Source organism: Chelonia mydas, chromosome 7, assembly GCF_015237465.2.
Source record: "Chelonia mydas isolate rCheMyd1 chromosome 7, rCheMyd1.pri.v2, whole genome shotgun sequence".
Classification (NCBI taxonomy): domain Eukaryota; kingdom Metazoa; phylum Chordata; order Testudines; family Cheloniidae; genus Chelonia; species Chelonia mydas.
In genome coordinates, this window is record NC_057853.1 from 61,177,715 (window position 1) to 61,194,774 (window position 17,060).

At 38.3% G+C, this 17,060-nt stretch overlaps 1 protein-coding gene across 26 annotated transcripts in view; it reads left to right on the forward strand.

The window, feature by feature from the left end:
- The window catches only part of KAT6B (lysine acetyltransferase 6B), a 189,497-nt gene extending 173,449 nt beyond the window's left edge, over window positions 1–16,048 (forward strand). For all 26 annotated transcript variants that reach the window (XM_043550656.1, XM_043550638.1, XM_043550654.1 and 23 more), the window contains 5 exons: window positions 2,369–2,600; window positions 6,735–6,894; window positions 7,521–7,787; window positions 9,208–9,505; window positions 12,269–16,048. In XM_043550656.1, coding sequence (XP_043406591.1) covers window positions 2,369–2,600; window positions 6,735–6,894; window positions 7,521–7,787; window positions 9,208–9,505; window positions 12,269–14,748 — 3,437 coding nt within the window. In that variant the 3' untranslated portion in view covers window positions 14,749–16,048. The remainder of the gene's footprint in view (window positions 1–2,368; window positions 2,601–6,734; window positions 6,895–7,520; window positions 7,788–9,207; window positions 9,506–12,268) is intronic.
- The last annotated feature ends 1,012 nt before the right edge of the window (window positions 16,049–17,060 follow it).

A 17,060-nucleotide genomic window follows, 5' to 3' on the forward strand; every position in this document is an offset into this window, starting at 1 on the left:
CAGAGCTGGGAATAGAAACTGAGTCTCCTGAATCCCAGTCTAGTGCTCTATTCACTAGGCTAAACAACCATAATGATATGCAAAGATACTTTGGGAGAGTATACACTGAGCAGTAATACCATAATACATGGGATGATGTTAGTAAAAGCAAAACAACGTAAAAGATTGTGTCTGAGTGTCTTTGCAAGTTATGGCATTAGCTGATGATTTCAAATAACTTGATAATTTAACCAGCTTCAGTCTCTGCATTATGGGACACTTCATATCCTTGTACAAACCCACATGCTCTTTCAGCCTGCATCTAAAACCATCTCACCATTTCTTGCACTACAAGTTCACACTCTATCTGATTAGCAATGACATCTAGTACACATTAAATACAAAGTTTGTCTTACTTTACAGCATAAGTAAGCTGGTTTTGAATTCTTATCAGTTAGAACTAAAATTTTCCCCAAAATTGTACAGAATGTACAGGGGTAAAGAGGAGCTGTGCTATACCAAAGTTTGAAGCAAGATATTTATTCTTGGCCTTCAACCTAGCCAGTACACAATGACCAAATACAATCAGTCTTAGAACATGAAGACCAGCGTCCTCTGTATGCACAATGGCTTAGCTTGTTAGAAAATGTATCTTAGTCAACAGATGTTGTAAGGCACTATCGTATGTAATGAGTATATTGTCATAGGCTACCTCACTGCAGTAAGCTTAAGTAGCACTATGTTAGATGGCAGTTGTGTGGTAAATAGAACAGGTTGTACTGGCCCAAGTGTCTTCGTGGTTTCCATAGGTATAAGTAGACTTTACATTTCCAGTGGGGCAACTTTCCTCCTTATGAACTAGTAGGCTTTATTATTCATAAATTCTTCTGTTAACAGACTAGTAGATATCTGAATAATATTTAACTGCCACCCACAATGTTATTGATCATCTTGTGTGTAATGGCATGTCTGCCTTTCTGTATTATGGACATTTTGTGGTCCGGAGGCGAGAGTGTGATCAGAGTAGATACACTTTCCAATTGTCAGCCCTGATGGCGCCCACAACAGAAGAAAAACAAAGACCGTTGTTTCACACTATAAAATATTGATTTGGAGAACATAAAGTATGCAGAAAAGCGAGGAAATAAGTCCATAAGAATGACTGTGTTTCACTAACCAAAATGTTAATCACCTGGCTTTAATTTATAGCAAAAAACATTATGATTAAAATAGGGGGGGAAATCAGAAATGTAATGGGGAATATGCTGATTTTGTCTTGAGATATGCAAAGTTGGCTATGGTAAAGGTGCATTTGCAGTGAGCTTTGAGATTTAAAGAAATGAAATTCTGACTCGTTTTTGAAGTTTAATGCATCAAGCCATTTTAGAAAGTTATTTGTAAGAGAGAGAACCAGTGGTGCTGGTGGGCTCAAGTTTGACACATTCTGAGCAATATAATTTCATAAATATGGGTACCTGCTGTTTAAGGTCTGCATTTGAATAGTGTTCATAAAGGTGAAGCTAAAGGAGTATTTAATCAGGGAAAGGTAGACATCATTAGTTTATACCATTTCTTCTCCGTAAGTAGATTTTAATTACAATAACAGCTTCCAGATTTTTTTTCACTTTCTTTAAGCAGGTTTGCTCTGTTTTATAATTTAAAGCTTCTTGAAATTGAGGAGAGCTAAAGGACTAGCCTAGATTATACCATGGAGACCTACATGGTATATATTGAGGAAGACATTTTTGAACAGGATTATTGTATTATACTGCTAAATAGGGTAATTACTGTGGAAGACATAAAATGGGAGCTAGCTGAATGTTCTTACAGCTGACTTAAAGGACATGGCATTTTAAAAAATACTTCTCACAAGTTCAGGTTAACCCACAAGTTATATTGTACATTGCTTATTGCGTTTTAGTCAAGGTGACTCTTTGATAATACACAGCTCTCAACAGGAAAAGTGAATGGACTGTTACTCCCTGTGATGGTGCCATGGAAGGACTTTCATGTTATCTCCTGATTTCCAGTATTTGCAAGAAACTGTCTAAATGACAGTGTGTATTATTGCAAGTTATTGTCCTGAAAAATTATTTTTTCCCATGATTAAAACATTTTTATGCAGGTTTAAAATGCTGATACCACACAAATGAATCTGAGGTTTGCTATAAGGAATTCAGAGAAATAAGGCGCACAGAACCTTCTTAGATGCTACCGGAACAGGGAAAGACAGCATTTTCTGCCTTTTTTTCAGCTGAATCTTTCTCTTTTTTTCATAGCGTGTGGTCACATTGACATGTCTGTTATGTATTGTCTCTCTAATAGGACATGTCCTAAATTCTCAAGGTGAGATGGTTCAATAAAATGTTCTTTCTCTTCCCTCTGTTAGGTTATTTACTTTCTAGAAGAGAGGGACAAGCAGGGTCCCCTGAAAAGCCACTGTCTGATCTGGGTCGTCTCTCGTACTTGGCCTACTGGAAAAGTGTCATATTAGAATACCTTTATTGCCACCATGAAAAACATATCAGCATCAAGGGAATGAGCCGAGCCACTGGAATGTGTCCACATGATATTGCCACAACCCTGCAGCAGCACAGCATGATAGACAGGAGGGAAGACAGGTCAGTAAAGCATACACCATTTGGAGAGTACTTATGAAGACAGAAATATTCATTGTAGCAATACTCGTTGAGAGTGCACCTTTTACCATAGGAAAAAACTAGTGTACTTTGCATAGACTTTTATGAAGGCTTAGTGGTGATCGTCACTGCCTGAGAAGGGACTGCCAACTTGAAAATCAAGCCAACGCCTGTTTTGAAACTGAAGGTAGTTTCAGATAGCATACCCACACCAGAGTTCCCTCACTAATTTTCATTGTTTTACAGTCATGTTTTCCTAGTTCCTCCCTCCCTGCTCAAAAAAAAAAAAAAAATGTTTTCTCCTCTTATTACGGTGTGAAAGACACACAAACAAGGGAACCTAACTGACTATACACAAGTTCAGGCAGATGCACAGAGAAAGCAAAACAATAGAATATTTTTCTTTATTTGCTTTCATTTATAGAAATCTTTAGTAGTGCTTGTAACATTAGTAGATTTTTTTTAAGTTGACAGAGTCCTTTTTTACATGTCTCTTCTTATTAGTATACTGAATTGAAAAATTTAGATTTAGCATTTAGGGTGGAATTATCAAAAGGCCTAACTGATTTAAGACACAGGTCTTATTTAGTTTCAGTGGGACCTGTGCTTCTATATCTCATGAGCCTAGTCTCCGTGTTAGATCAACTTAGCTGTATCACTCAGGGATGTGAAAAATCCACAGCCTTGAGTGACATAACTATGCTGACCTGACCCCCAGTGTTGATGCAGCTAGGACAATGAAAGAATGCTTCTGTCAACTTATCTACAGTCACTTGGAGAAGTGGTATTCCTACACAGATAGAAAAAAACGTTTCTATTGATGTAGGCTGTGTCTACACTATGGGGTTATGCCAGCATAGCTGTGACACTAGAGCCATGCTGGTATAGTCCTTGTAGCATAAGTAAGCCCTTAAACACTTTGGAAAATTTCAGGTTCAGAAACGAAAAGTCTGCAAAATTAGTTGGTGAAGGGACAGTGATTGCTGAGAAAATGTATCATACAAAGCAAGGAAGAAGGCAGTAACTGTGGACTCAATAACACGTATACATTTTGCTGTATTACCAACCTCAAGCATTAAAAAATACCAAAAAACTATGAGTCCATCACCAAAATATGAGATTGGCTTAAAAATAAGGGTTTGGTTTTTTTAAATAATAATAATTTTGAGGTTCTTTTTCTTTGCCTTCTGGTTTCTGAGCTGTTAGAATGCATTCACTTTACAAGCTATTCTCTGCAACTATGATGGCTAGACATTTGATTCTCATGATTCCAGGAGCTGGAGCTTTAAAAATTACACTAAAGTCGCAACACTTGCAATAGGTTTCAGAGTAGCAGCCGTGTTAGTCTGTATTCACAAAAAGAAAAGGAGTACTTGTGGCACCTTAGAGACTAACCAATTTATTTGAGCATAAGCTTTCGTGAGCTACAGCTCATTTCATCGGATGCACTTATGCTCAAATAAATTGGTTAGTCTCTAAGGTGCCACAAGTACTCCTTTTCTTTTTGCGAACACTTGCAATAAAATCACAAAAGTTGGCAGCACTACATAGGAATTAAGTACATGTCCTCCTTCATAGGAGGAGAGCCAATATGGTAACGTCCTTCATTTTGGATATTCTCAATCTCTGCCCTTGATTTTGCCAATCTTGGTAGGGCATAATTTAGGATTATAATGTTCTACTTTGCAACATCTGACACAGCATGTCAGCAGTAAGTGCTTTGGAGAGAAGATTTGTTAAAGGAAGTTAAGAGTTTGCTTGTGCTCGGGGAGGGTACCATGGCAGTCCACAAATATTCTGATGGTTTATATTTTGTCTTCTGTGCATTATTTTGTATTTTAGGCCACACAGTCTCCAACAGTCATGCAGCAAATTAAAATATTACTTACATGAGAACAAACCATGAGATAAAATTCCTTGATTGGGTGGAATGAGTAGGTTAAGGAGGGAGAGTCTCCATGTAAATGGTGATGAGTTTGGAGGATCATTAAGTGTATATTTTTCCACGTTTGGTTTTTGATGTGGTGCTAAAAATAATGGTATATGCCTCTAGTTTATAAATAGATGCTTCTCGATAAATAGAAATAATCTCACCAGTGCCCAATCATACAAACACTTCAGCACATGAGTAACTTCAGGCATGTGAATAGTTATGTACTCAGGTGCATTAAGTTACTCACATGTGTATGTGTTTGCAGGATCAGAGTGTTGTGTTTTCTATGTTAGGTTTCACACTTTTGATGTTGAAACCATAGTTTTGTTGTCTGCACAGGACTGTGCCGTCCTTCCGGAATCCCCTGCACAATGAAAGCAGCATCCATGGGCGACAGTCACAATCGGAGCCCCATTGCACTTGGCACAAAGAAATATGAAAGCATGAAGCCAAATTCCCTGCTGGTATATGTTTGATGCAGTTCTGTTGCCTTCACTGCACCTGTGCAAGTTTATATCAGCAGAGAATTTGGCCCACAGTCCTTGCCCCAAACAGCATCCAAATTTTAAAGAGCAACCCACAAAGGGTGGGAGAAAGGGATTAAGTCAGATACATGTGCTTTTTATACACATCTACCTATGCAATTTTCCCTCTTCCCCAAATAACTATATATAACTAGATCAGGGATCAGCAACCTTTGGCACACGGCCCGCCAGAGAAAGCTCCTGGCAGTCCAGGCCAATTTGTTTACCTGCAGTATCCATAGGTTCGGCCAATCGCGGTTCCCACTGGCCATGGTTCGCCGTCCCAGGCCAATGGGGGCTGCGGGAAGGGCGGCCAGCACATCCCTCAATCCATGCCACTTCCCGCAGCCCCCATTGGCCTGGGACGGCGAACTGCGGACAGTGGGAGCTGTGATCGGCCAAACCTGCAGACGCTGCAGGTAAACGAACCAGCCTTGCCCACCAGGGGCTTTTCTTGGCGGGCCCCACATGCCAAAGGTTGCCGATCCCTGAACTAGATAGATATGAAAAAATACAAGATGCCAACTATACCCATCTGCCCTTCAGTTCATTAACTTTCTTACAGGTATCATGATAGAAGTGGGTCCCAAGGAAAACCAAAGGATTGCTCTTTAAGTTGCTCATCTTAGAAAAGAGAGGATATGGGGAATATGACAGAGTTCTATAAAATCATGGATGGTATGGGGAAAGTGAACAGAGAAGTATTACTTACTCCTTCACATAACACAAGAACTAGGGGTCACCCAGTGAAATTAAGAGGTAGCAGGTTTAAAACAAACATCAGGAAGTACTTCTTTCACACAAGGCGCATTCAACCTATGGAATTCATTGCCGTAGGTTGTGGTGAAGGCCAAAAGCAAAACTGAGTTCAGAAAAGAATTAGATAAGATTATGGAGGATAGATCCATCAATAGCTGTTAGCCAGGATGGTCAGGGATGCAACCCCATACTCGTGGTGTTCCTAAACTGCCAAGTGCCAGAATCTGGGACTGGATGATAGGGGATAGATCACTCAGAATTGCTGTGCTCTGTTCATTCACTCTGAAGCATCGGGCATTGGCCACTGTCGGAAGCCAGGGTACTGGGCTAGATGGACCATTGGTCTTACCCAGTGTGGCCATTCTTATGTATTTATTTCTTCTTTGTTTCTTTTATTAGAATATCTGTATTTGTAATTTGCTTTCCTGCCCAGTCATATCCTGTTTACAGGACTGATACTCTAGTCACTAACTTTCCCAGTTTTAAGCACCATGGTCCCATATATATTCTGCTTTGTCCTAATATGTTCTGTAGCACAACTGGAGAATGTTATGCCAGGGATGGGTAAGGTGGCCCTGTGTCCATGCTCAGACATCTTCCACATGTCTGTGAACATCTACTGCTGCAGGAGCATTCTCTTTTCTCTCCTTTTCCCTATTTAATCCTGTTAATATCTGTCTTTTATCTTGTAAATGATTATGCACATTTTTGTTCTGATGAAAAACACCAGCATGAGCGATATTTCTCCTGCATGCATGTAAGATATATTAATGTGTATATAGTGGTCTCCATCTCCCTCTTTATTTTTACCCAGACCTCTATTTTCCAAAGTAGTTATGTGAGATTGTTTTGCTTTATCTTGATGTTTTTCTAACATCAAAAATCCTTTTTGAATTCTAGATTTGTAATAATTAGAAGGGAAAAACTGATCTCAAGCCACATGGAGAAACTGAAAGCTAATCCACGCGTCAATGAAGTAGACCCTGAAAGTTTGAGATGGACTCCACTGCTTGTTTCTAATGCTGCGGTTTCTGAAGAAGAGAGGGAAGCTGAAAAAGAGGTAACAGCAGACATTGTCAGTCTGAATTCCTTTCCTTAGGATTTCTTCTCCAGTTTTTACCATTCAGTAGTAGGCTGTCTTAAATATAGCATTGTTTAACATTGTCAGATCTTAGTTATGGGGAAAACTGCTTGTGTGAAACACTTGAGCACTAATCACTTATAACTCAGGGTTTTTGGAGATTGTACAGTAAGTTTTGGAAAATGAATATGAAAACCTAAACTCTGTCTCACTTGCTATGAAGTTGTACTTAACTGCTCCTGAAGTAGTCTAGAAGCATGGAATCAGATCAGATTTGGTGCAGAGCTCAAAGGCCGCAGTGTCAATCGATTCTTTGTGTTTATGAACTTGCTCAAAGTGATCCATGTCAGCGGGCATGTAATGTAGTGCTAAAAGACTTAAATCAATTCGCTGCATCATTAATAGTGCTAAATATCCCATGAAATGCAATCTTCTTTGGTTGTTATCCTAACTGTTGTAAAGGAGCTACTAGATGATTCAGCTGAAATGTTGTTGCTTGGTTAGGCAGCAGTGCTAATCAGGGTCGACTTATTGTAACTCTTTAGCTGAACTTGATATGGCTAATACTGTTTCAGTGACCCATTATTTTAACCCCAACCCTTCAGGCTGAGCGTCTGATGGAACAGGCTAGCTGCTGGGAAAAGGAAGAGCAAGATATATTCTCCACAAGAACTAATAGTAGGCAATCACCTGCAAAAGTACAATCTAAAAATAAATACTTGCGATCTCCAGAGAGCGTGGCAGTTGTTGGAGAGCGAGGGCAATCCACAGAGCAATCTAAAGAAAGCAGTGAGGATGATGAGGGGGATGGGAATCATCAAAGTTCACCTCCCCGGCTGACCAAACCACAATCACTGGCCATAAAAAGAAAGGTATGTTACTTTTAGCACTTTCAGTTAAACTTGTTCAGTGTCCATTACAATCAAACCATGTTTGTCAAAAAGATATAAAAAAAGTGCAGGGTTTTTTTCTGTTTACGAGCTTTAATTAGACTTCTTTTATGTTTATCTAAATTGTGTTTGCACACTAAGCCCTTCCTGGTTCATAGCTGTTTTCTAGGCAGTTTGGCTTTCCTTTTGACTTATTCATATTGTTATGAAAAAATGGATGGCACTGAACATTAGAATTGGAATTTATTTTTAAACTAATGACTGCCCTCTGCTGTTTAGGGTTGGTATTGATTAAACATTTTAATTGGTTCTTCCATACCCTCACTTGGGTTTTTTTGCCCTTTTGGCATGAAGTCAAATCAATTATGTGTTTTCTCCTGTTACAAGATTAGCAGGATAAAAAGGTCTTTTGCAAGATATGTTAATAAAGCAAATGCATTTTTTAAGACAAATTTGTTTCTCGAAATATTACAACATTTCTATTTTCTTATACAGCGCCTTCTTATTCCAGGAACTAAGCCCTCCAAATTCTGCTTAATCTTGAGTATTTAAATTTTTTTGCTGAAAATTATGTAATCATGTTGAATGTTTATTAACTTAATAATTTAAGAACCCATAAATGTTAAACTACTTGGCTTACTGCATGTATTTACATTGCTTTGGTGAGAAGCTACAGATGAGTGTCCCACTGTGTATATTTTTGGATTAGAGAATTTTAAAGTAAATGTGAATCTTTGAGAAATGAATAGGTAACAGTGGAAATATAACTTACTGAAATTTTAGCTGAACCTGTTCAAACCCTTCTTTTCTACAGCTGCTAAACTGTAACATTCTTTAGTATATTGCTGTCATTTACACCAAGTTTAAGACTTGGACTATTTGTCTTGGCACTGTACTATTTATCATTTTTCTGCTTGTTTGTTTATAAGCAGCATCATAATTTTAAGGAACCTGAAATCTAAAAGCATAAGATGTTCATTTGAGTCTTGCAAATGGTTTTAGTGGAAATATGAGCCACTAAGTATATAACCAGGTGTTTGTAAGCATAAATATTTTATATACTACTATTGTGAATTTTTATTTGTTTAACCAGAGTAGAGGCTGGAAGCCAACCATAAACTATAGATATTAATTTTCACCTTCATAAAACAAAGACCAGAGTGTGCATTCTGTCTCAGATGGCACACGCTCATTGCTTAACTGTATGGGTTTAGTATGTAGCAGTAAAAAAATCTAATCTAGATTTAAAAGTGTAACATAAGGTAACTTCTAAATTGATAAATAGATTAGACCATCATAAACACATTTCACAAAAATTAATTTGTTCTCTATGTACCAAGTCAGGTAACTCCTCCTGGACTCTAACAGTTCATTATTATATTTTTTGGAATTTTTTTTTTAGAGACCTTTCATCTTGAAAAAGAAAAGGGGTCGTAAACGCAGAAGGATTAATAGTAGTGTTACAACAGAGACAATTTCTGAAACCACAGAGGTGTTGAACGAGCCCTTTGATCACTCGGATGAAGAGCGGCCCATGCCACAGCTGGAACCTACTTGTGAGATAGATGGGGAAGATGATGACTTAAAGCCTGTGATCAGAAAAGTATTCCAGTATCAACCTGGTAGGCAGAACCAGGAGGAAGAGGAGGACAAAGGGGAGAAAGACAATCGTTGTTATAAAAATGATGTTCAGTGTAGAAGTAAGTTGAACATTATTTTTAAACTATGTTCAAGTTAACTTGTTACTTGGGATTCAAAGGCAACACTTGCTTTTGTAGTTAACTAGCCGGTTTGTGACCAACTTTTCGGAGCTGTTGAAATTTTTACATTTCACAATCAAAATAACATGCATTTTTACTAATGCACCGTCCCTCTGAGATATGCTTTACTCTATTAGTCCCACTTTATCTGCTTGCTTTGTGTAATAGCTTGAGGCATGTTGCTCTTTTTTCAGTATTTTTAGTGTTTAATTTTTCTTCTCTCTCTCTCTGTCCTGTTATAGCTTGTTCAGTACATTAACCTCAGTTCATTACTCCTGTTCAGGAGAAAATTAGCAGGTTTTGTTTCAGTTTGGGGGTATTCATGTTTTTACCATTTGGGAAAGAACAAAAATAAAATCTTGTATATCTACAACAGGCCTCATCATACTTTTCCAGAGAAAACCAGGGGATTTCTTTCTCTTTAGTTTGTTTTGTGAAACCATTATCTACAAAAAGCAAGAGGTAGTTGATACCAATGACTTTTTCTTTTTTTTTTGCACTCAGTATTGACACCAATTTAGTTATGAGAACTACTGAAATCTGCCTAGTTCCCCAGGAACAATATGTCCTCTTCACTTTAGTTTGGCAGTTCTGCAATGCTATATTAATAAACTCTGAGACCTCACATTCTTCCGCCAGGAGCACCCAGAGACTTCCCTTTCCATCTTTCAAAATAGCCTGGGGCTGTTTAAGCACTGGCACAGCTGCCAAAGTCCTGGGTTCTTCTGTTGATTTGTAGGGAAATGTTTTGTTCTAGGATCCCAGGTCTTCCCTAAAAAGTGCACAACAATTTATTTAATGTACATTTTAACAGCTGCTCATCAAGTTAGATTTCAAGGATATTGCTCAGCTGGAAAGCTAAAGGATGTAATGTGTATTCACCAATGAGCAATTTTGGGAAAATCTTCATCTCTCTCCCTCTTAACTCTCAGATGAAAACATCAGTTTAATTCCAATTTTGGAATGAATTATGGATTCCGACATACAAACTCTTTTTTCTCAAAAGCTGCAGGTACCTCTTTGGTACTGGAGAACTAATAGTTCTCAGGACATGTCAGGAAGTTAAATTTTTGTGTTGCCCAACTAAGAGATCATCTGATGTTACCTGGTTCGCACACAGCTTTTATACCATATAACTCTGTTGGTTAGGGGTGTGATAGTCTACCAATATAGTTACACTAGTACAGTGGTTCTCAAACCTTTGCACTGTTGACCCCTTTCACACAGCAAGCCTCTGAGTGTGACCCCGCCCCCATCCCTCACCTTATAAATTAAAAACACTTTTTTTATATTTAACACCATTATAAATGCTGGAGGAAAAGCAGGGTTTGGGGTGGAGGCTGACAACTCACAACCCCCCATGTAATAACCTCACAACCCCCTTAGGGGTCCCAACCTCCAGTTTGGGAACCCCTGCACTAGTACAACCCCTAGTGTGGATGCTGTTTTACCTGTGTAAAGGTGCCTTATACTGGTATAGTTTATCCCACTTCCTGTACAGAAATAAACTGTACTGGTGTAAGCACATTTATATTTATAAAATTGCATCCCCAGTAGTGGGGTTGTACTGCTGTAACTATACTGGTATTTGTGTATAGATGAGACCTAAGAGTCTAGTTCACATTACCCAACTGTTGCAATGCTTTTGGAGTAACCCTTTCAGTGGGAGGTAGTATTTAAGAGTGTAACGCTTTTTCTGAAGCTGTGTCTTTGAAGGCAGCAATATTCAACACCGAAATACATTTCATTCTAGTTGTTTTTGTGATTAATTGAATTGGTTGTTTTTTTTTTTATTTCGTCTCTGCTTTCAATTTTATTTAGTTCTGTTTCAGAATATGTTTTTGCATGGAATCTCCCCCGACATTTTGGTTTGTATTGCAAGACACTTCTTGTGAGGAGAAAAAATTATTTTGCTTTTTCAGCACTGGAGCAATAATTTCTGTGCATCGAACACTTCCTAGAGTTAGAGCTCTTTTGTGTATCCTGTGGCTGTATCATTTCTGCAATAACAAAAAGGATGTAGTCATGCATTCCATATCTAGATAATGAGAGTTGATATCCATCTTTTATAAAGGTGCATATTACTGTATAGAGGGGTGCATGTATGTGAGCTCTTGTGTGTAAAAATCACTCTGGGGTTAGTTTATCTCACTAGTGGGAGAGATTAACAATTGTAAACTTTGTAGCATTCTGCTTTATTCTGCAAACTAGCTTTGTATTCTATTTGTCCACCACATTTTATAAATACCACAAGGTGAGGTGATAGTTTATATTAAATCAAAGGTTTGTAGGGTACATTTTCTGCAGTTTAAAAATGTTTTTTGTTTAAAATTCTTTCAGGAAGTATCAGGTAGCATTTTTAAATACATATATAGTTATGAGGCTGACTGTTATAGTGCTACAAATAAGGTGTCTGTCTACATTTATTCAGCTAGTATGCTCTAATGTTTAAAACTCTTGTGTAGTTTTACTGAGTGGGAAGCAGTGTGTGTATAGTAAATATTGCCCCTACTTACTGTCATGTGTGGTTAGATTAAGAGTATCTATTTATTGGCAGTATAACTTTTGTTTAATTAGCTAAAGTTTTTTTAAGAATGTATAAGTTAATTTTGGATTAATCAGTTCTGTCTGTTGATAGAAATGGATTTGTTTATGCAAACTAAGACCTTTTTTTTTCTTTTCTCTGTTCTCTGCTTCCCAAAGACAACACAGAGGATGTAGCTGTTTTGGAAGAAAGCACTAAAGACAATCCTGAACCTTTGAGGTGTAAACAGGGCTGGCCCAAAGGAGTGAAGCGTGGTCCATCTAAGTGGAGGCAGAACAAAGAAAGAAAGCCTGGTTTTAAACTTAATTTATACACCCCACCTGAGACTCCTATGGAACCTGACTACCAGGTAATAATAGAGGAACAGAAGCAAGTATCTGAAGACAAGCCCTGCCAAGTTCCTGCTATTGCAGAGGAGGAGATTAAAGAGCCTATTAAGAATTTGCAGCCTCAAGATGAGGTAAAAGAGCTGGAACCTGAGCTTCTAAACCCACCCAGTGAACACTTTGAAATCATAGAAAATGATCTAATGAAAGTAGAGGAAGAAGAAAGAAATGTAGAGGAAGATGTTGTCAGTGCAAAAAATCAAGATAAAGACCCACAGAAGGAAATGTGTGAGCAAAAAGATGAGCCTGAGCATTTGGATGATCATGAAGAGGAGGAGGAGGAAGAGGAAGAACCGTCTCACAATGAGGATCATGATGCAGATGATGAAGATGATAGCCATATGGGTTCAACAGAAGTGGAGAAAGAGGAGTTACCAGGAGAAGCCTTCAAAGAAGTGCTAGAGAACCAGGAGGCTTTTTTAGACCTAAATGTACAAACTGGTAATTCAAATCAGGAAGACTTAATGGACTGTGGTGTTGACCTTGCAGCTGAGTGTGAAGGTGACCATAAAGAGCTTACTGCAGATTCAGGGCCTGTGCCTGAATCTGATTACGATCATACAGATAATAATCAGGACCAAAAGGAGAGTGAAGAATTAAATTCTGATTTCAAGGAAGAAAGTACTGAAACTATGGAGATTGATTCAGAGACAGTACAAGCAGTCCAGTCTCTAACCCAGGAAACAAGTGAACAGGAAGATGCATTTCAGGACTGTTCAGAGACGCAAGAGGCATGTAGAAGCCTGCAGAATTATACTCATACTGACCAAAGTCCACAAATGACCACACTGGATGATTGCCAACAATCTGACCACAGTAGCCCAGTCTCATCTGTCCATTCTCATCCTAGCCAGTCAGTTCGTTCTGTTAATAGTCCAAACGTTCCTCCATTAGAGAACAGTTATGCTCAAATCAGCCCAGATCAAAGTGCCATCTCTGTGCCATCTTTACAGAACATGGAAACCAGCCCAATGATGGATGTCCCATCAGTTTCTGATCATTCACAGCAAGTTGTGGATAGTGGGTTTAGTGATCTAGGAAGCATCGAGAGCACAACGGAAAACTATGAAAACCCAAGCAGTTACGATTCTACAATGGGAAGTAGCATCTGTGGAAACAACTCTTCCCAAAACAGTTGCTCGTATAGCAACCTTACATCTAGTAACTTAACACAGAGTAGCTGTGCAGTGACACAGCAAATGTCTAATATTAATGGAAGCTGCAGTATGATGCAACAAACCAACATCAATTCTCCTCCTACCTGTAATGTAAAATCTCCTCAAGGCTGTGTTGTTGAAAGGCCACCGAGCAGCAACCAACAGTTATCTCAATGTAGCATGGCTGCTAATTTTACACCACCTATGCAGTTAACTGAAATCCCAGAGACTGGCAATGCCAACATTGGCCTATATGAAAGAATGGGTCAGAGTGAATTTGGAGCAGGGCATTACCCACAGCCATCTGCCACCTTTAGCCTTGCCAAACTGCAACAGTTAACTAACACACTTATGGATCATTCATTGCCTTACAGCCATTCAGCTGCTGTAACTTCCTATGCAAACAGTGCCTCTTTGTCCACACCCTTAAGTAACACAGGGCTTGTTCAGCTTTCTCAATCTCCACACACTGTTCCTGGAGGACCCCAAGCACAGGCTACTATGACCCCGCCCCCTAATCTTACTCCGCCTCCCATGAATTTGCCTCCTCCCCTTTTGCAGCGTAACATGGCAGCATCAAATATTGGAATATCCCATACCCAAAGACTGCAAACTCAGATGGCCAGCAAAGGCCACGTGTCTGTGAGAACCAAATCAGCCCCTCTGCCCCCAGCGGCAGCAGCCCATCAGTCACAAATCTATGGGCGTGCTTCACAGACTGTGGCCATGCAAGGACCCGCACGGACCTTAACAATGCAACGTGGTATGAATATGAGTGTAAATTTGATGCCAGCCCCCGCTTATAATGTCAATTCAGTGAACATGAATATGAACACCCTTAATGCTATGAACGGATATAGTATGTCCCAGCCCATGATGAACAGCGGATATCATAGTAACCACGGATATATGAATCAAACAGCCCAGTACCCTATGCAGATGCAGATGGGAATGATGGGAACTCAGCCATATGCACAGCAACCAATGCAGACAACACCACACAGTAACATGATGTACACTCCTCCAGGGCATCATGGCTACATGAATACTGGCATGTCTAAACAGTCTCTTAATGGATCCTACATGAGAAGGTAGGCTCTTTGGAGAGTCAGATTACCAAACTGGCGTATTGGATTGATCTGCACAAGTAGGAGAGTACGATTTCAAAACCAGCAATTGGTGTGAATGCAAAAACATTTGTTGGCACCATGTTAAAAGCTGTATGCAGCAGAAAGCCTTATACAAGTTCTTTCTTTCTTTCTTTCTTTCTTAAACCTCTCTTTTTTTGTTGATTTTGTTTTGGGGGGGTGGGAAGTTGTTTTGGTTTTTTAATTTTAACTGAAGTTCTCTGGAAAGGAAGAATTCTTTCTACGAACTGCAATTACACAGCAGCCAATGGTTCAGAGCCATTTTATGTGCCTGCTCCCATTAAAAATGTGGATACATAGACTCCAAAACTTAGTACTGGACCCTGAGCTTTCTCTCCACTTTCCCCCACATGTAAATGCCTTTTAGCATTTCATTTATTGTACATTTTGTTTCTTAAGGTGACACTTCCGCATGCCGCTAATGTCTTTGTTAGTGACAGTGCATTTTGTAGTACTGTACAAGTGTTGTGCTTAACAGTAAGCCATTTCTTAAGTTTTTTGCCTTGATTAGGTTACCCTAGTTTGAGGGTAAAAAAACAAAACTATATTTTTGTTAATTATAAAACTTGTAAAAATAAAAAAAACTGTAAAAGCTATTCACATTTTTGTTAGTTCAAAGGGTTTTATTGCTAAATGTTTGGTGTAAAGTTGAGACTCTTTTCCATTTTTGGTGACTGATTTCTGTTGGGGTTTTTTTCAGGGGGGGGGGAATAAAAAGGCAGCTTTCTGTTTTATAATTACAGACTTTTGTTGACAGAATGAAGCATATCTCAGTGTTTATTTGTCATGTTTTGAAACATTTTCACATATGTCCAAATACTTGGCAGGATTTTAAAAAATAGTGAATTTGGTGTAAAGTTGCTATTTTATGGAAATGCCTCTAACTTTACATTTTCATTCCATCTGTAGATTTTTCTATCTTTATAAAATATTGAAGTTATTTTTTAAGGGAAAAAAAATAGAGCAGTAGCGTGTGAATAGTTCAAACTAAGCTTACAGATCGCATGTAAAAAGGCAAAAGTTATGTGTCTGTTTATATTGCTTCCTTTTTTTGTAGCCTTTGTACCTGTACAGAGTGACTGTAAGGGCCGAGCAGAAGAGGCTTGATACATGTGTAAAATAGGACCCAGTGACACTCTTGTATTTATCTGTTATCTTTTTAGTCAGTCACTTAAAAAAAAAAAAAACAAAAAAAACCAACAACCCCAAGCTGTACATTTTAACATAAAATAAATTATGATGAGCCATTTTTAGCCTCTTGTGTTTGTCATAGTCTGATGTTGCATGGAAAATTATCACTTTGCCTTACCGTGTTCATTACAGATCTCTTTGACTAGGGGGCCTGCTCCAAAGCCTCTTAAAGTCAATGGGTTTTGGATTAGGCCTTTAAAGGTTAAATGTAGATTACACTTCACAACTGGGTATACTTTGTGAAAATAAAAATATCTAGGATAATTAAAAAAAACTTGAATAAAACAAAATATTGAATAATTACATATATAAAACATTACCAAATATTTAATGAATGTGGACTACTTTTCTTTAAAAAAAAAAAAAAAAAAGTTGTTACTTTGTTAAAAGGCTGTTTTACTGTAGTGTACACAGCGTTTGTGCTGAGCCGTCTCTCAATATTAAACCTGCATTCCCTTTGGTCCTTTTGACTACTATCTTCAGTTACAATGGAGAGTTATCCAGTTTTGAACATCCAGAATTGAACTTGCCTCACAGTGTTGCATATTTAAACAACTTTGCCCTGGCAATTGTAGATATATAAAAATTGAAAATGTCTCATAAATGCAGCTATAATGAAATGTGTCTTTCAAATCTAGGTCAGGTGCATGTGAAACAAAACCACAGAAAAGATGTATCCGTATGAGAATTTCTAAAAATGTTTCTGCGCTTAAAGCTGATATTGATTTTTTGCATAATTTGAGTTTTAAAACATGGTAGACGTAATAAAATCATCAGCCATCTTAATTCGTCATTGAAAAACATCTATAAAAGAAGCTTCATAGTTGGGCATCTAACTGCTCAAAAGTCAGAAATGTGTGTATTACTTAACAAAAACAACACCCCTTAATACTTATGTCTAATGTGGTCAGATTAAGGCCCTGGTCCTGCAGGCTCTTACACATGTGAGTATCTTTATATGTCTGAGTCATCCCATTTGAATTTGATGGGGCTACTCGTGTGAAGTTACTTCACATATGTAGGTGTGTGCATGAACAGGGGCTATGGTGGTTGTGAGAATCATAACTT